The following is a 25,992-nucleotide window of genomic DNA, read 5'->3' as shown; positions in this document are numbered from 1 at the left end:
GGTTGGGGGGTGCCTTTTATCGGGGTCACCCATGGCTGAGTCCTCTTCAATGCATCCGGCTCGTGAAGCAGATGTTTCCTGCTCACGGGGGTGAAAGAGGAACTCATTCTTTTTCATTCAAAGTTCATATATGGCGCTCGGCACAAAGTCCAACGAGCATCTTATTCCAATTCACTCTTTTATTTGGGAAATGACATCAGAATGTTTCAAAAGTCAACAATAATTGATATCAACTTTACAGTCCTTAGTCTGTCAGTTTCGAAGACGTCAGAGTCGAGCTGTTCCCTGAGATGGAGTGACAGAAGTTCCAGTGATAAGGTTGATTGAAATCTAGTCTTAACCATCATCTTCCAAATCACCATCTTTGGAAAGTAGAAATGAATCGCGCCCTCGGTTCTCCCGGTGTTCTCGGGCCCAGCCGAGGTGGTGTCGGGTCCCCGGCCGGTCCCAGTTGTCCACGCCGTGTCGGTGTTTCCTCTGATGTCGTTTGTAGTTGTCCAAATGTCCCGTGGTGTAGTCACACTCGGCGCAGGCGTACGGCTTCTCGCCGGTGTGTCGCAACATGTGTCTCTTCAAGTTCATGCTCTGGTTGCACGAGTAGCCGCAAACGTGACAGTGGAAGGGCTTGGCGCCCGAGTGGATGCGCTCGTGGCGCCGCAGGTTGGCCAGGTTGCCGCAGGCGTAGCTGCACGACGGGCATTGGTAGGGCTTCTCGCCCGTGTGCACGCGCAGGTGGCGCTTCAGGTTGTCCAAGTGGGAAGAGGTGTAGGAGCACTGCGGACAGCGGTGAGGTTTCTCCGCGGCGTGGATGTGGGCGTGGCGGGCCAGGTGCTGGGGGTAGTGCGACAGAAAGGGACACAAAGGGCAACGGTAGTGCTGGTTGCCCCCCTGGTGTGACTCCAGAAGCCCAAATTGACTTCTTGAACAATCAAGGCCATCTTTGACCAGCGGCTCCAACGAGCAACGATGACACACCTAAAAACAAAACAGGGGTTGAGGATTGAAACGATTGACTTTTTTTTTATGTTGACTTGATTTCACTGGTCAAGAAATGTTTCAGTTTATTTTTAAATCACAAATTGTAAGTCAACTTTTCTCAATGGATTTTGCGCTGATTCCAAATCTGCCCAGTTTTTTTCTCAAGCATATAAAATAATAAGGAAAAGAGAAATATTGTATATTTACAGATATTTTGTGATTAAGGCTCAGGTTCAACAACTTTTCTGACTCATCATAGCTATAAATTACAAGGCACGGTCGAATTTGAATTGTGGATGCTTTCACGAGTCGAATCTCCAAATCGCGATGCGTCAGAAAAACAAATTTTCAGACACAAAATTCCAGCTCTGCTTAAAATGTGGTGTGTTTTTTGTTTTGTGAAATGAACAGACTTGCGTATGGCTGTCCTCCATGTCCACGGCGTCCAGCGTGAGGCCGCACCGCCGGCAGCACAGCGGAAACAGCAGGACAGGCAGCTCGCCGGCGGGCGAGCTCAGCCCGTCCTGCGCCTGCAGGTAAGCCGACTCCTGAGAAAGCGGCCGCATCCGGTTGGAGACGGCTACAATAGTCGGGGAACAAAGACCAGGATTGTGTGTCCAATTGTGCCGACGACGGCGGCGGTGACCGTTTTTCTACCTTTTTGGCTGTTCCCGCTGCCTTTTCTCCCACCGGCTGCGGTCGTCTCCTCGCCCCTCCTGGGCCGCCGATCCACCTGGTGCATGCGTTGGTGCCGGCGCAGGTTGCCGAGGGAACTGCAGGCGTGACTGCACTGATGGCAGCGGTACGGCTTTTCTCCCGTGTGCGTGCGCGCGTGGCGCTTCAGGTTGACGAGCTGCGTGGAAGCGTAGGGGCAAACGGGGCAGCGGTACGGTTTCTCTCCGGCGTGGATGTGCATGTGGCGTTTCAGGTGATTGGAGTAACGGGACGTGAAAGTGCACAGTGAGCAGGAATAGACTTTCGGAGGAAGTTCGCCAGCGGCGCCCATTTGACTTCTTTTCTTCTTGTCCGACGTACCGACGAGGGATCCGTCAGCCATCTTGGCGCCCGCCGACTGCCTGGACTCGATGGAGGCCGCACCCTGGAAATGGCTCTCGCAGGTGAGGCAGTAGAGGTCCGACTTAAGATCACAGTCCAGTTCTGCATTTTAACATGTCAGATGGGTCTTAGCGTAAAATCCCGTGAATAACGTTTTGTTTTTTTGCAAGGGAGGAAGCGACGTTACCATGATCAAACGCTGCTCCTAGTGCCGTGTCACATAGAAGTTGACCACAACCTTTACATGAGAGGAACTGTGGGAACGGTGTTTCTGTGAGTCCTGAAAGATCTTCCCCCACACAGAGAGAAAATAAAGTTCACACTTGAACATCCGGGTCTTAACAATCCTTGTGACTGACCGGAATCTGCATCCAAAGCCAAAATTTCTCCACTCAGCCGGATGTCATCGTCCAGAAGCAGACAACCCGTGTTGCCTGCCACGCCGACATCTTCCAACTCCACTGGGAACAAAACATATGTATGTTGTGTTTAACCCTAACACCGGGGACAATTTAGAGACTAGTGATGGGCGAGTATCAATACAAGGTATCGGTACTCGCGACGGCGGCTGATACTCTTGTGGCCAGTAACTAGAAATTTGAAATTAGAGCAATGTAAAAGTACTAGTATCGGTACTTAGTATCTGTGACGACTCAAACATTGATTACTCGTCCTGCCATTGGCCTGGGAAAAAAAACGTGATATCGAACATCCCTATTTGAGACTCATGTTTATACAAGTATGTGTGTTTGTACAGCTCGGCGGGGAGGCGACGGCGGACTGTGTCTCACTCAAGCTTAAAACCAGGAAATGTATTTTTTTGTGCGAGTGAAAGTGCATTTTTGATTGTCTGTTAGATACATCTGTGATGGTGTGACGAATCGCAGCCAAACTGATTCAGTCTGCTTCACCACAAGGTGAGCTCTTAAGCTAGCCGGCATCTCTCACACTTATTTCTGTATTTTGCTTCTTGACCTGCTCATTGAATACAAAGAAAAAGTTCTCTTGCAAACCGGTGATAGTGCATCAAATTGACTTGCATTGTCCGTCTAATTTTGTAAAACAGGAAGTATGAGAGAAGGCAACGTGTGATAAGTGAAGAAGAGGACAAGTCAAAGGAGGAAACACTTCAGCGTACTGCAGCTTTCTCAGCTTCGAGAAACATTCAGCCAAAGTTTCTTTTCCGATCTGCCAAAATAGTCCAAATATTACATATGGCGTGCAAGCAAAAAGAGCCAAAGTCAAATAGGAAGTGATGAAGAAAAACAAAAGTAGGGAAGTGGAAACAGGAAGAAGTGTAAAGGACAGACAACGTTCAGGTCAGGATGCGATAAGACACAAAGAGGAGGAAGAGCAAGCTAAATCAACAAATAAGTTGGACCAGTCCGACAAGTTCCTGTTCCCTAAACAATACAGTCAAATAGAACATTTTCAATAAAGACGCAAGGATCCCTGAATCTTATTTTCATTTGTTTTCATGCTTGACACGAACAAAAGAAGGAAGAAAAAAAACAACAACTCACATTTAACGGGCTGCGGATTGGACTGTTTCCTCCGCGGCATTCTTACCGGGCCGGTAAATGACTCCGGCTCCGTCGGTCAATTGTTCTGCCTGGCTGCCCGCGAAGTGTGTGCCACCATCGCCATCGTCATCGTTGTCGTCACCTCCTTCCTTTTCCTCCAAAAGGAGCGACGAACAAGTCAGCATTGTCAGCAAAAACACGGCAGTGGCGGCGTCACAAGCGTAGCGTAACTTCTTGTCACTCATCAAGACAACCAATCAATCAATCAATCAATCAATCAATCAATCAGTCAATCAATCAATCACTGAGCGCATGTTCTCTTCATACTTTCCCCCAACCTAAAGGGAGGCACAAGTTCCATACAAGTTGTGAAGGCTGAATGAAAAGTGAGGTTTGTAGGAGAAAACCCACCTGGCTGGCTGGAAGAAAGTTGCAACCATTTCAAAACGCGTCCATCCTGTCAGCAGTCTTGCTGCCTGCTTGCTCCACAAGCGCGCACACGCCGCGCAGTTGACCACCCGGCCAGATGACGTCAGAGAAAAGAGGCGTAGTGCATTGTGGGGCTTGTAGTCTGTGCGACCTCAAACAGTTTTACGGGGATGAATCGTTCCGTGACGACGACGACGCCTGTGATTAAAAAACACTCTTCTTTCTTCACTGGACGGAAAGCTCACCAATTCCAGCCGCCCTGCCCGCAAACAAAGATCAAATGTTGCCTTTGTCCTTTTCATAAGGAATCAAATAGCTTTCTCGATGTATTGTGATGCTGCTATCCCTGCCTTGGCCACTAAGAGGCAGTATAATAATGCAAACAAACGATCACTGAACACTGGAAAGTAATCGATCGATTTTTTTTTGTTCCCTTTTCCATCTTTATCCTCTTTCCTTTCTTTCATGGGCTCCTTCACCATCATCTCCGACTGGCTTTGTAGCCCCATTTGCTGAACTCTTCCGTGATCCACTCTTTTGAAACTTGCCTTTTCACTTCCATGTCTTCGTCAATGTGTCTGTTGTTGTTTTCCACTAGGGCCACGTGTCCAGCCTCATGCTTGATATAGTTACAAATTTTTTTTAGTTTTTTTTTTTAAGACTTGAATCTCTCCAACGTGATCTTGCTGCACTGACGCCAGCATTGAAATCTCTTTGAGCTCTCACATGCAACAATACGATACCAATGGTAAGAAACCTGATTGTTTACACAGAACGCTGAGAGAACTCTTGGAAAGTGAGGGACGCCATCACAATATAGATTTCTACACCGATTTTCCACTAGGCGGTGCTACATATGATCTTGGAGGTGATTATTCGGTGCTTTAACAGTCATGAATGAATTAAGCCCCAAAAAACAAAACTGTTTTGTTTTGCAGCCAAATCCTGCCTCGAATTCAAATGGGATCCAAATAGTCATTCTTCGCTGAGGATAAAGAATACAATGAATAACTGAGTTCTGTTATGTCTGTCTCTATATGTTGCTGCACCGTTTGTATTCAAATTTATGTTTGTTAAAGGGGGATAATCTGGTGGTCGGGGAGGGGGGCACCAAAGAAAGGTCTCTGTGTCCCTGTGCTTGGACCCCACTACCCCCCCAGGCCAAAGTGCCTTTGGACCATTTCTTTTTCCCATTCCACTGATGCCATGAGTGTATCACGGGATGACTTGATAAACGGTGATGGTGTACGGTGGCTTCTCAAGAAAGGGCACCCTTGTCAGAGTGCTCTTTCACACTCATGACATGCTTGTTGCCATTCATTAACTCCAAAAGAGCAAAAAGTCAAAACAGGACGAACACAAACGTTGACTCTTGAAATCACATTTTGGATTGACCAAAAGGAACCTTTTTGCGCTTTCCTGGATGGATGACAGTTATTTTGGCCTTATTTGTGAATGGCAAAGCAGTTGTTTTAATTGCTCCTAAATATTGAATTGTGCATTCAAAGACGAAATTGCGCGCATGCATTTGTCTTTCCGCATTGATGTCCGTTCATCTATTTGTCATCATTTGTTTCCTGTTCAATGTCTACGATTGACTTTGCCATTTTGCTTCCTGCTGCGCCCTCCAAGCGGCGAGGACCTCGTCATCGGGCTCCTCGGCGGCCGCTCGGGCTCTGATCCTCCGCCTGGTTCGCGCGATGAAGGCTTCGGCGTCTTCGTCCTCGTCGTCCCCATCGCCGTCCCGCCTGCGCCCACCTGCTGGGTCGCTTTGTGAATGATTTGTGAATTTCCTCCTAAAGTCGCCGGCCTCATCATCCTGGCCGTATGAGCGACCGTTGGTTGTCGCGTCATCGTCCTCACCGGCGCACGAGAAGTCAAACTGGGAGGCGGAGCCGTCCAGGTCGTCGTAGGGATCCTCCGTGGCGGCGGCGGCGGCAGATTTTCTGGGAGGAGGCCTGACACTATTCAGCCAGTCATCAACGCTGGTGTTCTTGTCAACCTCCAGAGCGGGATTCAAATTCAAGCATCCAGAGAGGCCAAATGTCTTTAAAGGTTTGGCTTTCTTTTTCTTTGCCTCTTGGAGGAATTCCTCCTCCTTCCTTTTCTCCTCCTCTTCTTCGTCTTCATCCGCCTTTGGTTTCTTTTTCTTGTACAAAGTGCTGCGCTTGTTGTCCTCCAGGATTTTCTTCTTCTCGTAGGACGCCATCTTGCCTCTCATTTCGGATTTGATCTCCTTGTCCATGGCGTCCAGTTTGCCCAGGTCGACCTGGTCTTGGAAGAGGCTGAATAGCGGGACGCTGGTGGTGCTGATTTTGGAACTACGCCCGCTGACTCCGCTCAAGCCGCCGGCCGAGAAGACGGACGCCGGCCGCCCGCGACCCTGCGAGATGTTACTGGAGTAGGAGCGCCGGCTCAACGCGGACGCTTTGTCGTCATCTCCAGCGCGGCCCGAAATGGCGCCGAAGCTCACCTCCGACCCGGCCGGCGACGGAGGCGGCAGGCTCATCTCGCTCTGCTTCTGTTTGATGGTTTCGGTCACCACGTTGGCGATCCAGTTTTGGATGCTGGCCAGGTTGACCATCGGTTCTCCCGACGGACCCTGGACCGTCGGAACCGGGAGGATGGGGGGAGGCTGCAGACCGGAGTGCGCGGATCTCGCGCCGCAGGCTTGCGACGCCGACGTGAGGACAGACGACTGTCCGCTGATCACGGACATGTTGTCGTCATTGGCCACACCGGGCGCTCCGCTGACTCCGGCTCCGGCCCAGAAGGCGGACAGCGGTACGGTCCCGCCGCTGACGCAGCTCTCCTTCTCCCAGCCGCACACGGACTGACTTTCTTCTAAGGTCTTTTTGGAGCGCTCCAGGATCTCCTCTCGCCTTTGGCGCCGTTTAACGGTAGCAGAATCCTCCCCCCGACTCATTTCCAGAATCTCGTCCACGTTCTCCTCGCCAAGTCGCCTCTGCTGCCTCCGTTTCCAAGCCTGATAGGCCGTCAGGTTGACGTCTTGGAAGGACGGCGTCGTGTTTTCGGCGCCCTCGCTTTTCTCCTGATCGCCAACGGAACTATTTTCTCCGTCCCCTCGTTCTTTCTTGTTCCAGCCGAAGTGGATCCGCTTGACCCGCCAGCGCTCCAAGGCCGTCATCTTCTCCTTGTTCTTCTGGCAGAAGTTGTACATGGACGACGTGTCCGACAGGATGCTCTCCACTTCTTCGTCGACCTTTTTGTTCCTCTCTCGTTCCCGTGCCGCGTGGCTTTCCTCGCCTTGGCCGTGATCCGTTTTCCGATACCGAGCGGCGGCTTGTTCCTCGATCTCCTTCAGCCGCTGCTTCCAGAGGTCGGCGTAAGTGGTGCAGCTGGAGGTGGAAGCGGCGGCGTCCGACGGAGGCCGTCTGACGCGACGCTTCAAACGTTCCTTCAGGGTGCGCACGTCCTCGCTAGTGACGCTCTCCAGGTCACCATCGGCGCCAGCCGCCGCGTCCTCCTCGTCGCTGTTCAGCTGCGCCTCCAACCAATCATCGCTTTGGTACATCTCATTTCTACGCTGCCACTCGAGGATCATTTGATCCAGAGCGTCCTCGTCCTCGTCGCTGTTTCCCAACTGCTCGGACAAGACGGATTTGTCTGGAAGGCCGCGTGACGGTTGGACCTCAGGTCTGCTCCGGAGCTGCTCAGCCAATGCGGAGGAGGAGGCCACGCTGCTCATCACACTGGTGCCGTCCTCCTCCTCCTCCATCATGATGGAACGCGCTTTCACTTCCACCATGCTTTGGTCTTCCTCCCGATCCGTCTCGTCGTCTTCGCCGAAGATCCGAGCCCGCGCGCGGGCGTCGATGACGGAACACTGGCTGAGCGTGTCGTCGTCATCGCGTTCCTCCAGTAGGTTCTCGTTGAGCTCTCGTAGTTGTTTGAGGAAACCCTCGTTGGGGTTGATGGGTCGCTTTTTCCTCATGGTTGTCAGAGCTTCCATGATGGTCATGTGCTGGAAGATCATGAGGTAGGACGCCACCAGGACAGCTGAGCGGCTGACGCCCATCATGGAGATCACCGCAACTTTGCCTGCAAACAGAAGAGGGCGATAGTGGGCCTTCCACAAGACTCGACTCATTCACTACCATTAACGACTATAGACGTCAAATATAAATTTGGACCTGGCTGGCAATAATTGAGTTAAAATAATTGATTTTTTACATATTTATAGCGACTAGCCCCCTCAAATTAAGATGAAGTGATGTAGAAAAAACGATGCGCTCCCAACTCCGTGAGCGCTTTGTTTTCAATGGTTACATCAGCTGTAATCAAAGATAACGGCTGTTTGTGACTAGAAGAGATCTCATTCTGGGAAAACACATGAAGTTCATTTCTTCCGCGTGATTCACCTTTGTGGGTCAGCAAAGCTTCGTCCAAGAACTCAGCGGTGGGCCGGAAGTGTGGCGAGATGTCAGCGTCAGGGAAGTCATCCACCTCGATGCCCATGTAGTGCACCCCCATCCCGGCGTAGAAGGCCTCCCCCGTGTAGACGCCAGTTCCGTGCGCGGCGTTAAGGATGTGCGTGATGCCCATTCGCTTCAGCCGGGCCTTGTTGACGGCGATAGATCTGAGAAACACGCCACATATGATCAAACGAATCCCGTCATTTTGCAGTCCTCCTCGCCAGCATCTGCCACTCACTTCTCAGCGATGAAAATGTTTGGAAATACTTCGTCCACGGGCTGGCTGGGGGGCTCCAGGCGATCTTGAACCATGGCCCTCTGGATGTCCAGCACGCAGGGAGTGTTGTAGGGACTACGGTCATCAATCATATCCCGTACTCGGTTGTAAAGGTCCTCCACCATCAGCTGCTCGGCTCTTTCGAGCATGGAGTCCGGGATGGACTCGGCGCGGACACCTCGAGGCGGCAATTCTGCGGATGACCAAAAAATTGGCTTGGACTGAATTCCATTTGAGACGTCAATTGGATCTCACAAGCTTTATTTTTTTTCCCCCAAACGATAGACAAGCTCATCCGCATGCAGTGTTTGATATCCGAGCCATCTCATTCAAGTCATCCCCTCAACTCATTAGTAGCTGGAGAAATCCAGACAGTCACCTAGTTAAACCTAATTGGCTCATTGAACACAAATCACATTCCTCTTCAGATTTAGTGGGCTCGTGGCATCTTGATATGAAATCCATGTTTTATCTGTTGGCCTTTCAATTATCTTCCCACTGCGTGTGCTAAGCGCCGGCGTCCCGCCGCCAGCAGAAACAGTCACAGCAGGAGCTCCGGTCGCTAATACTCAACCGACACGGAAGGATTTCTGGATTCTTTCAACTTCAGATCAGAGCTACGAAAATCTTTGATTGGTTCAGGCGGTGACCTCTACAGATGAAAGAAGCAACATTTGTCAAACCTTGACTGACCCTCATTGATGATCTTCTTGGCGGCCACGGCGGACGACAAGTGGATGGGCTCCATGAAGATACTGGCGGCATCCGAGCCACTGATGGCGGAGAACCTGGACTCTGACATCACGGAGAGGCTGCGAAGCGACACAGACCGAGTCATCTTGCGTTCAATTGGCTCAAAGTGTCTGGAGACGTTACCTGGGCGACGAGCATCGTAGGTAACGAGACTGGATACCGTGGATGCTACTCTCCTCGTCGTCGCCGTTTGGCACCGTCTGATCTTCCCGCTGGTCGGCGGACGCCATGTCAGGATTGCTGATGGCCTCCTGTTCAGGAAAACCTGCGTCCTCTTTGACCGCCCACCGGGGGGAAAGGATAAAAAATAGATTTTGAGGATTCCCCACCGGTTAGAGTGTCAAGGTTAGGCAACACTGCTCTCAACTAAATGGAACTAATAAGCCAGTCATGACTAAGTGGGATCATACGATGGTTTGTTTTTCACTGCGCGCACGTTTCAAGTGGACGGTGATATCTACATGCTTCCAGGCCTGGCAGCAGATCTATTTTTAAGCGACAGCTGCGTCACAAGCTTCCAGAGCGGGCGCCCCGAGTAGAAATGATCGCGCCAAACAAGAACAAACACAAAAAGGTGAAACACAAACAAGCCTTTTGATGTGTCTGGCTTCTTATGTAAACAACAAATCGGCTGTTTTGTCTTACCTTGGGAACCAGCTGAGGTGTCCATGGGAGGAGGTCTGCTTTGAGGAGCTGCCGGCGGTCCGGCTAAAGTTAGAGTGTCCCTCCACCCCCTCGTGACAGCATTATCGCCCGACCGTTCGGGGGTGGGGAGTCCGGACACCCGACACCCGCCCAGAGGATCGTCACCTTTCTCCCTTAGCTCGTCTTTGCTTCCGTTATTTCCTTTATTTTCATTTTTCCCTCTGTCGTACAAATCCTACATTCTTCGAAGTATTTGAATGTCTTTTTTCCTTACTTTGGAGTTTCATTCTGAGAACATTCAACGCACCACCACAAGAAGAATCTTCTCCGAGATTCTCATCTCTCAAAAGAACAACGCGGCCTTTGTCAGTCAGCTGACTCTAAACTTTTCTATTTATAATGGAAATGCCGCGCCACGAATTACTCAAGGCTAATGATGAAAGTTAGCAATTATTTCTGCACGTCTTTATTTGCCCTGCACAATAAGCCCCTACAGAGGTTTTGTGGCAAAAGCAAAGTGGCCCAAAACCTGAGGAAGAAAGCCCACATCCAGAAATGTCAATGAGACCAGCACAGAGGACGAAATATGTCAGGCGTCTGAAAAGTTCCAGGACTGGTGCTCCAAAAGCTGTCTTTCACATTCTCTAGCACACCTTCTGCTCATTACGGCCACTTTGATCTCCTCTCCAAAAACAAAATAGATTACATGACACATTCAACACACTTTGGTCATTCAGCATTTAAAGATCCAAGCAAAGCAAGCACTTGTGGTCAGAGGGAGTGTCACGCCAAAATGTGGACTTTCCGTGATGATGGGCTAAGTGGCATTTTCATATCACAAATGAAAATAGCGTGAATACGAGCTGAGCGGGGGGGTGATGCATGCTTCAGGCTCCCAGCGTCTTGCCAATTTTTTCAATCCACATACTCGTGCCGCTTCACTTTTGTCATTGTTTATCCACCATATTCATGACAAAGGGGCGACATTCAAAGCGTTTCCACCATTTGCGTGGATGCTGCCAATTCCTCTCCGAATGTGACAAAGTCAAGTGGTTGCATGAGTCACAAAAAACAAGACAAATATCTTCTGCGCATCTTACCGGGCGCTCAGCTCTCTTTGGCCACATCGGCATCTTTCTTTTTGGCCTGATACTCGGCCAGCTTCTCCTCGTCTTGCTCCTTTACCTCGCCGTGGAAATTCGACTTGGGGAGTGGCGGGAGCTCGCAATATGCCAGCGGCGGGCACGGCACCAATTGCAGCCCATCGCTGCGGTTGGTGAGCTGCACGCAGCTGTAGAGATCCTGCGGGGGGCAGCCGGTGGAGGGGGCGGTCGAGGGTGGGACGGGCTGCCCCATCATGCTGTAGCTGTCTTCCGGCATGCTAATGATATTGGGCCACGGGGACGGCGGGAGGTCTTGAGGAGGAGACGTGCAGTACGGGCTTTGCCCGAACGCCGTCGGAGGCTGGCTCACGTGTTGATGAAGCGGCGCGGTAGGCGTCGAGTCGCGAGGGGCGCCGCCGAAGGTGTCCGTCACCTGGCCGGGGGACTCGCTGGGGATGCTGCAGTCTTTGCTGGAGGGGAGATAGATGCTGTCGGGGCTCACTTGCTCCCACACGTCCGTGTCCATGAAGATGGGAGCTAGGTAGCTGTGGAAATTACACAGATGCTGGTTGATTTCTTCCAAGTTCCCCTTCTGAGGACAAAGAGTAGGATGGGAAAAAATCATGTCAGTGAGCAGCGGCGGAGGGAAAAAAACAAGTAGAAATACTAATGAATGAAACCTCAACTTTTTTTCAGTACTGTAAATAAACAACAAAAAATGAATGAACTAAAATGAAATGAAATACATCTTTGACTTCCAATTAGATTTTCAAGAAACCACAACGAAATCTGGTTGCCCTCGTAAGGCCTACAGGGCTGTGTACTGAGCTTGCTCAAAACAGACACATCCCTTGGGCTTCAAGAACTTTGCTGAACCTGTGGCGAAATACCTACCGGAGGGGGGGAGGGGAAAAAATGCCCATTCCTTGGTAGCCAACAACAGGGTATAAGAAAGGTGTTCTTTGTGCCTATTATGATAACTACAAGAAGGACAGACAGAACACGCGTTACCTTCAAAATCAGCGGGTCCAGGCCGATGATGCGTGGTTTTGGAATACGTGGCCAGAAGAAGTCTTTGACTCTGAATGGTCACACAGTTGGATGGCAGATTTTAGGGAAGAATGGCGAGGAGCAATTCATCGCACGTGAATTGTCAATTCTCACCTCACACATTGCGGAATGACACGCACGGCGATGGCCAGCAGCGCCACCACGCTGATGCTCGTCACCAGAATCAACACCAGCAATTTGTCTGCTTCAATCAAGGGGAAGAGCAGAAGCAGCCGACATTCTCAAATTTGAAATACCGTCTTGCCAAGTCAATCGAATTTGACTTCAGAATTAGTCCTGTTAGTCCTTGTAATTGAAACTATACACAATTGCGTCATTGTCAGTTCAATCTTGAAATTCGTCCTAACAGGGCAAGAGCTCCTTGTCATCGTTTTTCTTTCCCCTGATTGTTTGGAATCTGTCTGCTTTCGCTTTGATTAAATCCAGCAAAATCGTGTTGCATCACCTGCACCAAAAATCGGAACTAGTCTAAGGTCTGGTCCATTTATTGTCACCAAATTGTCGCCGCCAAGATTGTTTTCTGCTTTGAGTGACTCCAACCCAAGTTTAAGAAACAAACTTTTTTCATATGGTCATTTGTGTGTTTACATCATGATGAAACACAATATTCAGCCAGCCTTGGGAGATAATATTGGAAATTGGCTAGCACTTAAGAGGTTCCTTGTTTTGAAAAAGCCTGGCTTTGAAAGTAACACATTTAATCGGGTAAACGGCCCGTCACTGAAGTCCCGGGTAGCAAATGCAATGACGTCCACCCTCCCTCTAATTGGCTCGACTGCCGGCTCACACGAGTGGTAGCTACCTGCTGGCGCCTGGCTCGGAATGCTCATCAGCAACGGCTGGCTCCAATTGCTCCACAGGCCGTAGTTGAGCGAGCGGCACCGTACGCGAAGCACGTAGTCGTTGACGGGAAGGCCGAGCAGTTTGACTTGAGGCTCTCGCAGCGACTGCTTGACCTGCAGGCCGTGGGACACAAAGTGAGCTAGAATTCTACCCCGAGAGCAATTTGCCGTTTACGTATTGAACATTTCATTGACCTTCCACTTGCCAGGCTGGCTAACTTGTCTGTACTGCAGTTCGTAGACCAGCGTGATCCAGCCGTATTTGAGGTCGGAAGGCCTCGGGTACGCCCAGGTGAGTAGGACGTCGTGACCCATCTCGTCCCCGCCGGCATCCGTCAGTTGGTAGGTTAGGTTGATGGGCGCTTCGGTCTGAACTGGAAGACGGACAATAAAGAAAAATATTGGATGGCTGCAGGCCGCTACGTACAATTGATTATCAAGGATCATACTGTCAACGTTTTCAAAAAGAACTGAACATTTTTTTAATGACCTGGGATGAACCACTAATGATTGTTTTCCATTTTATAAAATAAATCGTTAAAACAGGGGTTGCTGCCCCTTCAAAACGAGAACAAATATTCCATTTGAAATATGTGACCAGGTGAATCCGCAGGTACCGAAAGCTCCCTTTATACTACCGCAACTTACTGAATCACTTCCAGTAACTTTGAAACTCTTCTTTGATTGTGTCTGCATGACTCTATTATACTGCCCCCTGGTGGTCAAATCCCGCACAAGACGCAATAAATCAATTCTGGTACGCAAACTGTTACGTCCTCCACATTCTGTTTAATGATGTTGTTATTGTGTTTCTAAAATCCATTACGATCGGCTGTAGTGCAATTTCTCTTATTAAAAAACAAATGACTTTTTTTCTTCTATTTATTTCAATAGAGAAAGATGATGAGTGTTTTGAGTTGCAGGCATAAACAAATGAGCTTTTTTAGTTGAATAAAATTCAATTGAGTTCAGGGTACGATTACAAGGTCAATATATCTTTCAAACTTTTTTTTCAGTTCTACGTGCAGCTTTTTGGCAACAACAGCGACTTGGCATTTGACCTTACCGATGTCGGCGACATCCAGGCAGTGTTGAGGCGAGGTGAAATTTTGGCGGGGCGTTACGGCCGTGACGTTCATGCAGTAGATGTTCCATATGAACGTGTGGCTGCTGTCAAAAAAGCAGCTGTTGGCACCTCTGCTCGTGTAGTCGGGACACTCGTGTTTGGGCTCGTTGCTGAACACAACAAAAACACACATCGTTACGGGGGAATGTTTTGCTCATTTGGAAAAAGAACAAGCGTTTTCATACTCTTTGGAATAGGTGAGCACGTAGGTCACCTCCTCTCCCTCCGTCAGGTTGCTGAGCGGATGCCACCAGCAGGTGAACACCTCCATGTTGGGCGAACGGCATTTGTAGATGAGAGGCCTGGTTGTCACGGCAACCTCGCCGACACGCTGGGAGTCTTTCGGCGACGTACCGATGCACATGTTAACATTCTTATTTATGGACTTGAAGGTTAGCCATGTCAAAGTTACGCGTCAACAAACACAAGCGAGATTGATTGGCATCTGCAGGCGGTGGGAACACCACGGCCGATACCGATTCATAAGCATCAGAGAGTCAAACAGGCAGAAGTGACACCTTACGTACCTGGAGTGAGTCTCGCAAAAAAAAACAAAAAAAAAAGTTTGAAAGCTATTTTTTCTATTGCAAGACCAACTCCAGGGACGTCAAAAAATGTCATTCATGTAAACGGGAAGCTTCAGACGTCATAGAAGTTACTAAGGGTCGTAAAAAATGTGTTGTATTTATTTTTTTGCCCCCCCTCTCCAAATAAACAATAAAATTGTATTTATTCGTTAATTCCTTATGAATTAGTCGACTTAATGAATTGATTTGAAGACGGGACTCACCTGCAGCTTGTCTGTCCAGCTGTTGCATTGAGTTGCGGGCCAGAGAGGCGAAAAGCAGGCAAAATAGCAACAGCGGCACCGGCACCGGCACCGGCCCCGGCCCCGGCGGCGGCATCCCGCTACAGCGGCAGCGGCACGCGCTGTCAACACAAACAACAACGAACGCACTTCCGGCAAGTGTGTGGGAAAGTTGGACAACTGCAACGGGAGCATCCCCCAGTCATGGGACGTATCACAAGGATGAACCCCCCCCCCCCGGCCCCCCTTTTTGTGTTGCCAATATGAACTGACTGGAAGCGTGCCAAGTCAAGAAAAAAACTTTTCAAAGCAACAACAGTGAAAGCAGCAATACTCGTTGGAAAATGTTGCCTCCTTTTTTTGTTGGAAAGTCTCATCCTCCGTGGACTATGCTCTCTTTCTCTTTTTTCTAATATTCCAGGAAGATGGTCTTGTCTGACGCATTCATCCCAAGATTTAATCAAACAGCAACTATGATCCTTGCTGAACAAAAAAAAAACACAACTTGTATTTTAGGCCTAAAAAAATTGGAGTTAACTTTCAAATGTAATTTACTGCCATTTCTACAATGTTAGCACAACAAAGCAAGCCAGTTGCTTTTATTTATATACTGGTTCACTTGGGGTTTAATAAAAAAGACAACCATTCTGTCAACTTTGTGAAATTCAGGAAAGATTATTTTGGCAACCCTTTCAACTTGAAGTTATCAAAGTTTGTTGCCTTGAAATTTTCAGTTTAAACCACTTTTTTTTTTCTACCTTAGTCATCCGTCACTTTCAAGCAAGTCACTCGGTCTGATTTGAACCTTAGCGAATTGTTATTCATCCTTTAAGATTAATGTGATTTTGGGTTAGCTCCTTACTTCAATCAGCAACAGGAGCATCCACAATGGAACAGTCACCAGGTTTCAATTGGATCTTTGAAATTGAAATCCAAACCACAAAGGTCACATTGTGTGTCATATCATGCCAAGTCCATTTTATCCACTCAAAGGCGCCATGGCTAGCAATATGTCAAATCATGTCATTCGCTTCGAAACATGCATGCATAGCCACCAGTCAGATGTCTCAGAAGGTAGAGGGGGGGGGGGGGGGGTATGTTATCATTTGTTGACATTCATGGCAACAATGTGAGCTAGCACAACAAAGTTGTTTACTTCTCTATATTTTGCTGTCTGGGGACATTTCAATGGATAATACATTCTGTTTCTTTGTTGTGGGGGGGTCCAATTAAAGCGACGGACTCATCAGTTGCTGCCGAACAACAACACATTGGTGACGTCACTGCTTGCGGCGTCATGAAATCGGCGCAGCTCGTCGCGCAAACGCAAGTTTTATGATTATGCGACAGCTTAATCTATATGCGCCCTGAAGCAACACGTGTGAGTGAGTGAGTGAGTGAGTGAGTGAGTGAGTGAGTGAGTGAGTGAGTGAGTGAGTGAGTGAGTGAGTGAGTGAGTGAGTGAGTGAGTGAGTGAGTGAGTGAGTGAGTGAGTGAGTGAGTGAGTGAGTGAGTGAGTGCGGAACGGAGCAAAGAGCAAAAAGGGACGCACGTTTTAGGTTTTGCACATTTCAACAACACTGAGACATTGCAAGCATTTCTTTTCTGACCTAGCTCCTTTTTCAATTGAATGGAATCATTTTGCTTGACTTGAAATTCCATCGGTCTGATCCATTGTCATTTGACATATCTCCGTCTTCACAGTCACACCAAGCAGAATTGCAAAATGACTGACACTTCAAATGTGTCTTCAAGTTTATCCTACACATTGACGTGGGCTGGTGACTCATTAACAATTTCCGCACATGTACTGTAAGGCACCTCTGACCACCCATAAACCAACACGCGGGGTTCAAAGTACACACATCCGTACACTTATTCAATATCCCCTTCATCGTACAATTAGTCAGTGTGCCGCTCGACTCGTCAAAGAGCCTTCCAAATGCCAATTTCCATCTTTAATTTGCCGGAACCCAAATGTTCCAGCAGCGTGCTTGGAAACGCCTCGAGTGTCGGTGACCTCTCGAGTCATGTAACACGTTGTGTCGCTTTCAGGCAACGCTTGGAAAAAGTCATTCAGTTCCATTAGCAGCGCCCCAAGTGAAGAAAAGATTCAAACATCCTGCTCAAGACAGGAAGTCGCAGATGATGGCCATCGAACCATTTGGCGGAAGATGGACATTCCAATACGGCGTCTTTAATCTTCAGCGTATGGACAAACGCGAAACGACGCTAATGCCGTAAGCAGACAAAAGGTTTTCTGTAGGCTCACTCATGAAACTTATAGTTGGTTGTCACAAGATGAAATTGTTGAAAGAGTTCAACATACAATGCAAGCATGTGTGTGTCATGAAATCCAAATCATGTGACGTTTTGTTCCTGCCAATGGACCGCATGTTCCCGGCGTGGCGGGCGGCTCTAACTTTCATAACGCTTCAAGAGTGCCTTATATAAGGATGAAGACAAACACTTTACTCATTAAACTCCACTTACTGAATGTTTTGCTTCCAAAACCAGCACTGTCCAGTTTGCGTCATCTCTTTAAAAAGATCACATGAAGCAAAACATTTTCATTTCATTCCACTTTTGTCTTTCAAGTGTTCTTAGATTGGAGTTGAAATGGACACAAGGTCTCACTTTGTTGATGTTGGAGCCAATGTTGCTAAATGATCATTCAAAGTGTGTTCATTCTGAAAATTCTTCAACCACCCATCTACGACACATCTCGCCGGGAATGACAAAGATGCCATGAAGGCGTCAGAGATGTCATCAGAACCATCCAAAATCTCAACAGTGGTGGACTTGAGTGCTACAGGTGAAAGGAAAAAGTCATTCTGGACCACTTCAGGAAAGACAACAAGAATCTGAGATGGACGTAAAACCCAACAAGAAGACTCATTCAAAGCCCAAAATGGTAATTGACAGTGATGGTAATACTGATGACAAGCAAAAAAAAAAACATCTCCAAGTTACACCACTTTTTGTACACCCAACGACTTATTAATTCTCTTGTAAATAATGTTGTTGTTTTTTATCGGGGTGACGTCATCTTTGAATAAAAGAGAATGAAGATGAGTGGACTCACCTTGCCTGTGGAAGTATTTGTTGCAAATTCCTCCAGTCCGTTCGTCTTTGTGTTGATGGAGCAGCAGCTGCTTGTCTGAAGTCAATTCCCGGAGGAGCCAAAGACGCGCAATCTCGCTCGCGCGCCTGACGGACGAGCTGCGCTTGCCGTGCGCGTGCACATGGGGGCGGATTCAGTGGCCAGCTCTGGCTCCGGCTGCACTGGACGCGGCTAGAACTTTTGGCAATGTGACGTCAAATGTTTTGTTGTCGAATCGTTTGAATTTCTGTGACGTGTGAAATTGGTGTCAGCAGTACATGTGCATGTTTGACTCTTCCAGTGAGCGAAATGAAAAGCGTTGGTGTTGCTCCAACAAAGGAGATTAAGATTTGTGAAATGCTCTATGAATACAATCCCCAGATTATTGGAGGTCAAATCGCAGGAAGCTTTATGCCTGAATTACTTTTGCTTATGACAACATTTTTATGGATTTTGGGACTCACTCGATCGCTTTGGACATTCCCCAATTTATCGCATTGATCCAATTGGTCATTTGAGGTTGAACCGAAGCCTCGCCTGCGACTCACAATCCAATACCCTTACAAATGCTGAATTGAAAAAGATCCCACTTTTGGATTCAAATTGGGCCGACCCAAGAAGTCGGCTCAGATTGACCAACCTGAAATTGACCCAACTTCCTGGGTCGGTTCCATTTATCAGCCCTGTTTTGAGCCCAGCATTTCAAAAGGTGTAGTACGGTCGTCGTTCTGCTGGAGGGCGCTATATAAAAAACAGTTTGGTTCTTTATTGCTGCAAATTCAATTGAGTGGAGTGTTTGTACCCACGTTATTACTGTTAGCTTGTAGATTAGAAAAGTATTTTCCGACCTTTTGACAGGGTGAAAAAAACAACTCATCCAAATGTCACAAAAAGTAATAACATCGAAATAATTACCTTGACTAAATTTACTCCTGATTAAACCTCAGTCAACTCTGGGCCTGTTTGTGTGTATCTTCTGCCATCTAGTGGAGGAGTATTTAATTATTCTGGCTATCACTATACGTCATAATTATACAGATGAACAAACAAACGTGCGTTTATTTATTTAGTCTGAATTTATGATTTATGAGTCATAATTTTCAGACCAAAAGAAATCACATTGAAGTTAATAAACTCCTGCATTTTCAAAAGGAATGACGCAATCTCGCTGCCAGCCTCAGGGACCCTTTGTCTGCATAAACAAAACAAAAACAAAAAAAGGAATTACGAAAGGCCAAATAAGGACGCCATTTATATATTTATTGCCGCCATCGAGACTCGGGTGAATTGTCTCTTTGCTTAGAGCGTGTTTGAAACAGGAAACTTAAAGCAACTCTGTGTTTGCGTCTAGTTTTGAAATCGGCCACTTCCTCCACATGTCGAACATCCATCCGATCGATCGATGGATGGATGGATGGATGGATGTCACCTTCCTCACCTTCCTCCTCAACGGTCGAGCGCCCAAGCAACCGAGCAACCAAGCAAGCAACCCAAACCCTAACCCTAACCCTAACCAACCAACCAACCAACCAACCAACCAACCAACCAACCAACCAACCAACCAACCGGTCGGTCGGTGTGTGTCAACGTGACGCCAGGTGAAATCAAAGAGCGCTCAAACGGATTCGTTGTGTCGTGGACGGTGGTAAATCAACACGACGTGCTTTCAATGCCTTTACTAGAAATAAACCGCAGGTGAAGAAATCCCTTAACTGACACAGATGATTTCAGTAGCGCACTTTTCACTTCCCTATTTGCGCCAAACAAAAAAAGGTTGAGTCGCAGAGCGCGCGCATTCATTCGCTCTTCTGCTTAGCACCAGCCAGCACTCGCGCCCGCCCGCCCGGACTCGGCATGGGGAACTTGGCAGCCAACGAGGGACTTTCCATCTTTGTCATTGTGAGAATTATTTTGATTTATTTTAAAGGTCACCACGTCGAGGATGAGTATTTTTTTTTTTTTTTTTGCTTTCAAGCAGAAGCCTGAACACCATTGACAGCCATTACGGATAGCATCTATCCGAATGGGGTGTCCTCCAGGGCATCTGTCCTGCACGTCCCCCCATTCAAATGATCAGCTCATCTACCAGCTTCAAGAAAGCCTGGTAACGATGCTGATCATGTGAATCGGGTGTGGACATCTAAAACATGCGGCTTCAGTTGGAAAGCAAAAAGGAATACAAATTCAAGAAAGTCATTTTTGGTTTGGACTTTGGTTCATTCTGAACATCCCACTTCATTCATTTGGCTGTTTCTATTGTCAGCGTCGACAATCACTAATGAGCAAGCTAACTCATTAAAAGCGCGGGAATGAAATGTGCGCTATCAGATGAACTCAGCGTACTTGTGCTTGTCTGCTTCAGCTGGTTTGGCTCGCCATTAACGCCTTCCTCTTCGTCCATTTCTACATGGCCTTTCTGGTGGACAAATGGTTCTACACGCGTGTGCTACTCGGGGTGAGTGGGGCGTCTCCCACCGGGACGGGACGGGACGCTGGTCTGATGAATCTAAGCGTGTTTGATTTGCAGCACGCTTTGTCGTGGGCTCGAGCTCCGGCCGCCTGCCTCAACTTCAACTGCATGCTCATCCTGCTACCCGTCTGCAGGAACCTGCTCTCCTTCACCCGCGGCTCCATCCAGGTAGGAAAAGGTTCCGACCCGATTGGGTGACTTTGCGGCTAGGCTAACTGAAAGGAGCGCTCAGTTCTGCAGCCGCACAGCCGCTCGGCAGCTGGACCGGAACATCACTTTCCACAAGCTGGTGGCGTACATGATCGCCTTCCACACAGGTGGGATCGCCGTCGCCACCGAGCCACCTCTGACCTCACCCAGTCGTGATTTGTTTTTTTTTTAGCCGTGCACATCGTGGCGCACTTGTTCAACTTTGAGTATTTCATGGACGCTCAGCTGAACGGCAACAGCAGCCTTCTGCCTTTCCTTCTGTCGGAAATCGGCAACGGAGACAACGCCTCCTTCCTCAACCCCATCAGGTCCAACCAAACGGTGCGTAAAACTTGTCGCACCGAAAAACGGCAGCAAATACAGAACTTTTTTTTTTTTTTTTGGAACAGAATCCAACCATCGTCATGTTCACCACCATCGCCGGCGTGACGGGCGTGGTCATCACGCTGGCCCTTATCCTCATCATCACGTCTTCCATGGAGGTCATCCGCCGGTCCTACTTTGAGGTGTTCTGGTACACCCATCACCTTTTTGTCCTCTTCTTCATAGGACTGGTATTCCACGGCTTTGGGTAAGGAAATCAATCGACGGTTCACCACCTTCTCTCTCTGATGTTCCTCAATATCCGTGCTTTGCCGCGCAGGAGGATCGTGCGAGGTCAGACAGCTACCAGCCTGACGACCAACAAACCGCAAGCATGTGCAGAGCACTTTGAGGACTGGGGGAGAAATGAAACGGACTGCGCCGTTCCAGAATTTGCCGGAAACCCGCCGATGGTACGCCACCAGAACCTCTTGACTTTCGTTGGAATTCCGTGCCAGATTTTTTCATCTCGCAGACCTGGAAGTGGATCGTGGGACCCATGATCTTATACGCGTGCGAGAGGCTGGTTCGACTCTATCGATCCCACCAGAAAGTGGTCATCACAAAGGTAAAGTGGAAACGTGACGTCATCAAAGTCCAATCTGACGGCGTGTGTCGACACAGGTGGTGATGCATCCCTCCAAAACTTTGGAGCTTCAGATGAAGAGGAAAGGTTTCCACATGGAGGTGGGCCAGTACGTCTTCATCCAGTGCCCGTCTGTCTCCAGACTGGAATGGCATCCCTTCACCCTGACCTCAGCCCCCGAGGAGGACTACTTCAGCGCCCACATCCGAATTGTCGGAGACTGGACTCGGGCCTTGTACGAAGCCTGCGGAGGAGACAAAACCGAGCCTCAGGAGGCTTGGAAACTGCCAAAGTATGAAAACACTGAAATTGTCACTGATTATGTTTGATTGCGCCAGCGCTACGTCGTCGTTGGGGGAAGGCGTCTCTGGCTCATCTTCACGCTAGGTGGCCTATTGTGATGCTGTAATTCTTCCCATTTTAAGAGAAGACGCAATGGATGCCAGAAAGCCTCAATCAGAACAATCGGATCTGAAATGCGCCGCCGCAATCTTGCTGGGAAATACAAAACATTTCTCCATTTACAGCAGAAAATATCAAACGGTTAGGCATGTGGAGCAAAATGATTCATCCTTAAAAAGTTCCTCCCCTAAAATTGGAGTAGGTTCACATTTCTGCTTTAAATGGGTTCGCCGGGTTCTTCCAGGGTGGCCATCGACGGGCCCTTCGGTACCGCCAGCGAGGACGTGTTTCGCTACGAGGTGGTCGTGCTGGTGGGGGCGGGAATCGGCGTCACGCCTTTTGCTTCCATCCTCAAGTCGGTGTGGTACAAACGTATCCAGAACAAGGATGTCTTCACCAAAAAGGTAAGACGCTGACAAGAGAAGGATTTTCCAAGATGGCGTGAGAACTTTAAACATTGCAACCAGAACTCTTCTTTGCCATCATTTTGCATTCAGTCCAGCTCATTTATGCTTTTGTGAAATGATTGATTTTTTTTTCCACCATCGTGTTGAACTACATGATTTCCTCTGAGAGTCAGAACCAGAATGATTTCCATGTCCCCGTCCAGATCTACTTCTACTGGCTTTGCCCCGAGACGCAGGCCTTCGAGTGGTTCGCCGACTTGCTGCAGTCGCTGGAGAGCCAGATGGCGGCAAAGAGCGTGACGGACTTCCTGAGCTACAACATCTACCTCACCCGCTGGAAGGAAGAAGAGGTGTGGGAACTTTTTCCAGGAAGAGGCTTTCTTGATTTAACTGTGCTGTTGATAGGCGGCCCACTTCTGGGTACACCACGAGGCGGAGAATGACCCCATCACAGGGCTTAAGCAGAAAACCCTTTACGGAAAGCCCAACTGGGACACAGAGTTCACCGGCATTGCGTCCAAGCATCCTGGGTGAGACCACGTCCGTCTTTGTTCATTTATCCAGATTCCCAAAAATCAGCCTGTTGAATTGACGCTTCCACAGAACCAAAGTCGGAGTGTTCCTGTGCGGGCCACCGCAGTTGGGCAAGTCGTTGGAGAAACAGTGTTTGTCACACTCGGAAACTGACGTCAAGTTTATCTTTAACACAGAAAACTTTTAATTGAGAATTTGTCCGAGGTTAGTCTAAAAACTATTATTTTGAGTCATTCCGAATTAAGAGCAATTTAGATCATCTGCATCATCAAATCTGTAGTGTTTCAATATTATTATACTGGCGCTCTTCAAAAACAAGAGCCCAGAAGGGTCGTGCCAAGCAAGCCGAGCTTTCTTGACGGAGATTTTGAGGAAGCTCTGACATCTACCTCCCCGCCAGATGTTTTGCAAATATGCCGCTGTTGCACAAAAAGCAAAGAAATAGACCTGCCGGTACTTTCCACGTTGACATTGTTCTGCTTTAGCAATGCTTCAATCGTTGGTTTCACAACCACTTCTGTTTTTCCTCATTCAATTGTTATTTTGATCTCACCGATTTGACACGATCTTCACGTACAAACAAGAAAACTTTCACTTCTTCCTTCAGAGTCTGATGCAGAAGTTCACCAGTTTGATGTCATAAATAAATAGACGGAGTAATAAAAATGAATTGCCTTCAGCATTCATTTGAAGACAGAATGACACCGTGGGCAACATTTTCAGATTTAAAAAAAAAAAAAAAAAAATGGCTATCAGATCTAGAATCTAAATTTGGGTCACTTATGATCAAGCAAGTAGGATTTAGGTGAAATAAACATTTAGAGTTTGATCTTTTCTGTGGAAGAGTTTGCAGTTTTTCATCCCGTCTGTTTAGATTACCATCATCAACCCCGAACAAGAACATTTTAAACTGAACTCCAAATGAAAAAAAACAACAAACCAAAAAATAAAAAAAAAACACCAGAAGGGTTGATACTGTTGAATAAATCTTGAACAAATAAAGTGGGGATCTTTGTTCTTTTAATTGAAAAACAAGACCAATATTCCTTCTGACATGTGACATGCCTAAGACAACAGACTAAATAATAAAATCGAATAGCGTTGTCGCTTTAAGATGTAGAACAAGATTTGTCGCCACTCATTGTGCAAAGTAGGAGTTTGGAGCTGCATAAAGATTGTGGTCATTATTCTTTTCAATATTATGTACAGTACAGCCCAGAAAGTTCTACACTTACTGTGCATTCACATCCGGAGTGGAAGTGGCACTTTTGTTGTTTCCCCAGCAAGACGCCGCTCTCGACGCCATTGGCGGAATGGAAGTGGCACTTTTGTTGTTCCCCAGCAAGACGCTGCTCTCTACGCCATTGCAACGGCAAACACGCTGACCACGCAGTACATAGTGCGGCTTTCCCATCTCACTGTGGAGCTACCTGCAAGGATACCAGCGCATTAAACAAAGTGTCATTGAAGTCAGCCTGGCTGATTGTCCTCACGTACCGTCCGTGGTCGTGTCCCAGTAGCAGGAGTTTGCTGTGTGGAGGCCAGCACCAGTTTTCTGCATCAGGGAGCATGTAACTATAGACAAAAAAAAAATAATAAATACATATAATTATGTTTGATGACACTGACTCTTTTATTTTAGTAGTCACACAGACACGACTGGAAAAAAAAAAATCACAGAGGATAAAGAATCTATGCTTAAGAGAATTATTATATTGTCAATGTGCGTTGTGGTCATTTGTGTTCTTGTGAGGCACAACTTGAGTGCCAGAAGTGTTGGAGCAACATCTTTTATCCCAGAAATGTGCAAGTCAATTCATTGGATCATCACAACTTCTCATGTCATAAGTCAAGGAACCGCTATATTTCTGAATCCAACATACCGATAAACTTATACTGTTTTCCCAGTTTGACCAGTTGCTTGAGGCAACGCTCTACTATGGCAGAGGTCCATTTGTTCACCAGATTCTGGTTGTAGTCATCGCCGCCCACTACAGCGTCGATACACTGAAACACAGAGAAGATGTCAGATGACAACACGGGATGCAGAACCATCAGAGCCTCAGGCTTCATTCCTTTGAAATCAAATGTGGCATTCAGTTAGTTATGGAAACTGAAGTCCATTGCTAATGTATCATCTTCACAGCACCCGTCCCCAAAATAGTTTCACACAATAAGATACATATTGGAAAATTTCAGTAAGATAAAAAGAGATTACCTCTTTGACAATGTTATCAGCTTCTTCAGTGTTGAATGAGCCCTGAAAAAGCAGCATATGGTGAGTTAGTGTACAAAATCATTTTTCCATTGATAAATGACGGAAAAAATTACACGGCAAGAAAAAACATGAAGCAGATCTTAACACTCTAGTAGTAATGCTTTGCTATCCATTACGATAATAGACAGTCACGACTCACAATTGAAATGTCATCGAGAACACAGGACTAGGAATTTGGAGACTAGCTAAACTGATATTAGCAAACAAGCATTTTGCTATCCCGCCTTGAATAAAGAACGAGAAAACTACGAACCTCGTTATGATACTCGTCCATCTTGTCGTCTTTGACTCTTGGAGTGGTCACAAAGAGGGTTTGGTGTTTGTTTACAAGAGCAGATAATGAAAAGGAAAAAAGAACGTCAAGACGTAGCTTTCCGCTACGACGTGCAATATGAACAAGATGCCCGATGCACTAGTGACATCTGCTGGTAGGAAGACCGGCTGTCATGTCAACTTTTAAGCCTGCCACTGACGTCATCACGACTTTTAAAATATTTGACTTCAGCTGGTATTAAAAAAAAGGATTTAACTGTCGTTCGGAGGACCCCATTTGTAGTAGAATATATATTTGCGAATCCAAAAGCCGGCCAGT

General features: G+C 47.6%; 5 protein-coding genes across 9 annotated transcripts; 1 reads left to right on the top strand and 4 right to left on the bottom strand.

Annotated features, from left to right (window-relative positions):
• Window positions 1–161: 161 nt before the first annotated feature.
• LOC147063042 (zinc finger protein 513-like) lies at window positions 162–4,722 on the bottom strand. 3 transcript variants are annotated; one of them, XM_085906657.1, is made up of 7 exons: window positions 3,969–4,722; window positions 3,558–3,712; window positions 2,394–2,495; window positions 2,222–2,314; window positions 1,636–2,136; window positions 1,392–1,558; window positions 162–975 (listed from the first exon to the last, which is right to left on the bottom strand). In XM_085906657.1, exons 2-7 carry the CDS (start codon window positions 3,595–3,597, stop codon window positions 337–339), a joined length of 1,542 nt encoding a protein of 513 aa, XP_085762783.1. In that variant the 5' UTR covers window positions 3,598–3,712; window positions 3,969–4,722; the 3' UTR covers window positions 162–336. The 3 variants fall into 3 exon arrangements, with proteins under 3 accessions (XP_085762783.1, XP_085762620.1, XP_085762700.1); XM_085906494.1 differs by having other exon boundaries at window positions 2,222–2,323; window positions 3,969–4,718; XM_085906574.1 differs by having other exon boundaries at window positions 2,222–2,323; window positions 3,558–3,706; window positions 3,969–4,718.
• Window positions 4,723–5,434: 712 nt separating this feature from the next.
• styxl2 (serine/threonine/tyrosine interacting like 2) lies at window positions 5,435–10,122 on the bottom strand. The gene is made up of 6 exons (XM_085914651.1): window positions 10,098–10,122; window positions 9,576–9,726; window positions 9,393–9,511; window positions 8,661–8,892; window positions 8,369–8,586; window positions 5,435–8,048 (listed from the first exon to the last, which is right to left on the bottom strand). Exons 1-6 carry the CDS (start codon window positions 10,120–10,122, stop codon window positions 5,575–5,577), a joined length of 3,219 nt encoding a protein of 1,072 aa, XP_085770777.1. The 3' UTR covers window positions 5,435–5,574.
• Window positions 10,123–10,562: 440 nt separating this feature from the next.
• Window positions 10,563–15,144, bottom strand: crfa4 (cytokine receptor family, class I receptor 4). The gene is made up of 8 exons (XM_085921573.1): window positions 15,030–15,144; window positions 14,425–14,578; window positions 14,180–14,349; window positions 13,309–13,487; window positions 13,074–13,227; window positions 12,365–12,455; window positions 12,212–12,281; window positions 10,563–11,792 (listed from the first exon to the last, which is right to left on the bottom strand). The coding sequence occupies exons 1-8, from the start codon at window positions 15,142–15,144 to the stop codon at window positions 11,205–11,207; spliced, it is 1,521 nt and encodes a 506-aa protein (XP_085777699.1). The 3' UTR covers window positions 10,563–11,204.
• Window positions 15,145–19,956: 4,812 nt separating this feature from the next.
• cybb (cytochrome b-245, beta polypeptide (chronic granulomatous disease)) lies at window positions 19,957–25,191 on the top strand. 3 transcript variants are annotated; one of them, XM_085916449.1, is made up of 13 exons: window positions 19,957–20,049; window positions 20,513–20,605; window positions 20,678–20,788; window positions 20,853–20,937; window positions 21,003–21,151; window positions 21,220–21,401; window positions 21,474–21,606; window positions 21,669–21,761; window positions 21,818–22,071; window positions 22,426–22,585; window positions 22,792–22,938; window positions 22,994–23,118; window positions 23,192–25,191. In XM_085916449.1, exons 1-13 carry the CDS (start codon window positions 20,005–20,007, stop codon window positions 23,307–23,309), a joined length of 1,695 nt encoding a protein of 564 aa, XP_085772575.1. In that variant the 5' UTR covers window positions 19,957–20,004; the 3' UTR covers window positions 23,310–25,191. The 3 variants fall into 3 exon arrangements, with proteins under 3 accessions (XP_085772575.1, XP_085772583.1, XP_085772592.1); XM_085916457.1 differs by lacking the exon at window positions 20,853–20,937 and having other exon boundaries at window positions 19,967–20,049; window positions 23,192–25,182; XM_085916466.1 differs by lacking the exons at window positions 19,957–20,049; window positions 20,853–20,937 and having other exon boundaries at window positions 20,159–20,605; window positions 23,192–25,182.
• On the bottom strand, window positions 24,126–25,817 carry LOC147063038 (dynein light chain Tctex-type 3-like). Its single transcript, XM_085916481.1, has 5 exons — window positions 25,654–25,817; window positions 25,341–25,382; window positions 25,006–25,129; window positions 24,620–24,697; window positions 24,126–24,552 (listed from the first exon to the last, which is right to left on the bottom strand). The coding sequence occupies exons 1-5, from the start codon at window positions 25,672–25,674 to the stop codon at window positions 24,479–24,481; spliced, it is 339 nt and encodes a 112-aa protein (XP_085772607.1). The 5' UTR covers window positions 25,675–25,817; the 3' UTR covers window positions 24,126–24,478.
• Window positions 25,818–25,992: the final 175 nt, after the last annotated feature.

This window comes from Syngnathus leptorhynchus, chromosome 1, assembly GCF_054491065.1.
Source record: "Syngnathus leptorhynchus isolate UIUO chromosome 1, UIUO_Slep, whole genome shotgun sequence".
Taxonomy (NCBI): domain Eukaryota; kingdom Metazoa; phylum Chordata; class Actinopteri; order Syngnathiformes; family Syngnathidae; genus Syngnathus; species Syngnathus leptorhynchus.
Note: the sequence above shows the minus strand (reverse complement) of the source record. Positions and strands in the feature narration are given on the sequence as shown.

What these genes read in the sequence shown, in the direction of transcription:
- LOC147063042 (XM_085906494.1), bottom strand. Translation starts at nt 3,597, where the DNA reads ATGCCGCGGAGGAAACAGTCCAATCCGCAGCCCGTTAAAT. An exon ending in CAATCCGCAGCCCGTTAAAT is followed by an intron (nt 2,496 to 3,557) that starts GTGAGTTGTTGT and finishes TTTTGTTCCCAG; the next exon opens with TGGAGTTGGAAGATGTCGGC. An exon ending in AGGAGCAGCGTTTGATCATG is followed by an intron (nt 2,137 to 2,221) that starts GTAACGTCGCTT and finishes GTTAAAATGCAG; the next exon opens with AACTGGACTGTGATCTTAAG.
- styxl2 (XM_085914651.1), bottom strand. Translation starts at nt 10,122, where the DNA reads ATGGACACCTCAGCTGGTTCCCAAG. An exon ending in CACCTCAGCTGGTTCCCAAG is followed by an intron (nt 9,727 to 10,097) that starts GTAAGACAAAAC and finishes GGGCGGTCAAAG; the next exon opens with AGGACGCAGGTTTTCCTGAA. An exon ending in CTACGATGCTCGTCGCCCAG is followed by an intron (nt 9,512 to 9,575) that starts GTAACGTCTCCA and finishes GTCGCTTCGCAG; the next exon opens with CCTCTCCGTGATGTCAGAGT.
- crfa4 (XM_085921573.1), bottom strand. Translation starts at nt 15,144, where the DNA reads ATGCCGCCGCCGGGGCCGGGGCCGGTGCCGGTGCCGGTGCCGCTGTTG. An exon ending in GTGCTCACCTATTCCAAAGA is followed by an intron (nt 14,350 to 14,424) that starts GTATGAAAACGC and finishes TGTTGTGTTCAG; the next exon opens with CAACGAGCCCAAACACGAGT. An exon ending in TCCGAGCCAGGCGCCAGCAG is followed by an intron (nt 12,456 to 13,073) that starts GTAGCTACCACT and finishes CCTTGATTGAAG; the next exon opens with CAGACAAATTGCTGGTGTTG.
- cybb (XM_085916449.1), top strand. Translation starts at nt 20,005, where the DNA reads ATGGGGAACTTGGCAGCCAACGAGGGACTTTCCATCTTTGTCATT. An exon ending in AGGATGTCTTCACCAAAAAG is followed by an intron (nt 22,586 to 22,791) that starts GTAAGACGCTGA and finishes GTCCCCGTCCAG; the next exon opens with ATCTACTTCTACTGGCTTTG. An exon ending in ATTGCGTCCAAGCATCCTGG is followed by an intron (nt 23,119 to 23,191) that starts GTGAGACCACGT and finishes ACGCTTCCACAG; the next exon opens with AACCAAAGTCGGAGTGTTCC.
- LOC147063038 (XM_085916481.1), bottom strand. Translation starts at nt 25,674, where the DNA reads ATGGACGAGTATCATAACGAG. An exon ending in TGGACGAGTATCATAACGAG is followed by an intron (nt 25,383 to 25,653) that starts GTTCGTAGTTTT and finishes CTGCTTTTTCAG; the next exon opens with GGCTCATTCAACACTGAAGA. An exon ending in AAAACAGTATAAGTTTATCG is followed by an intron (nt 24,698 to 25,005) that starts GTATGTTGGATT and finishes TTTTGTCTATAG; the next exon opens with TTACATGCTCCCTGATGCAG.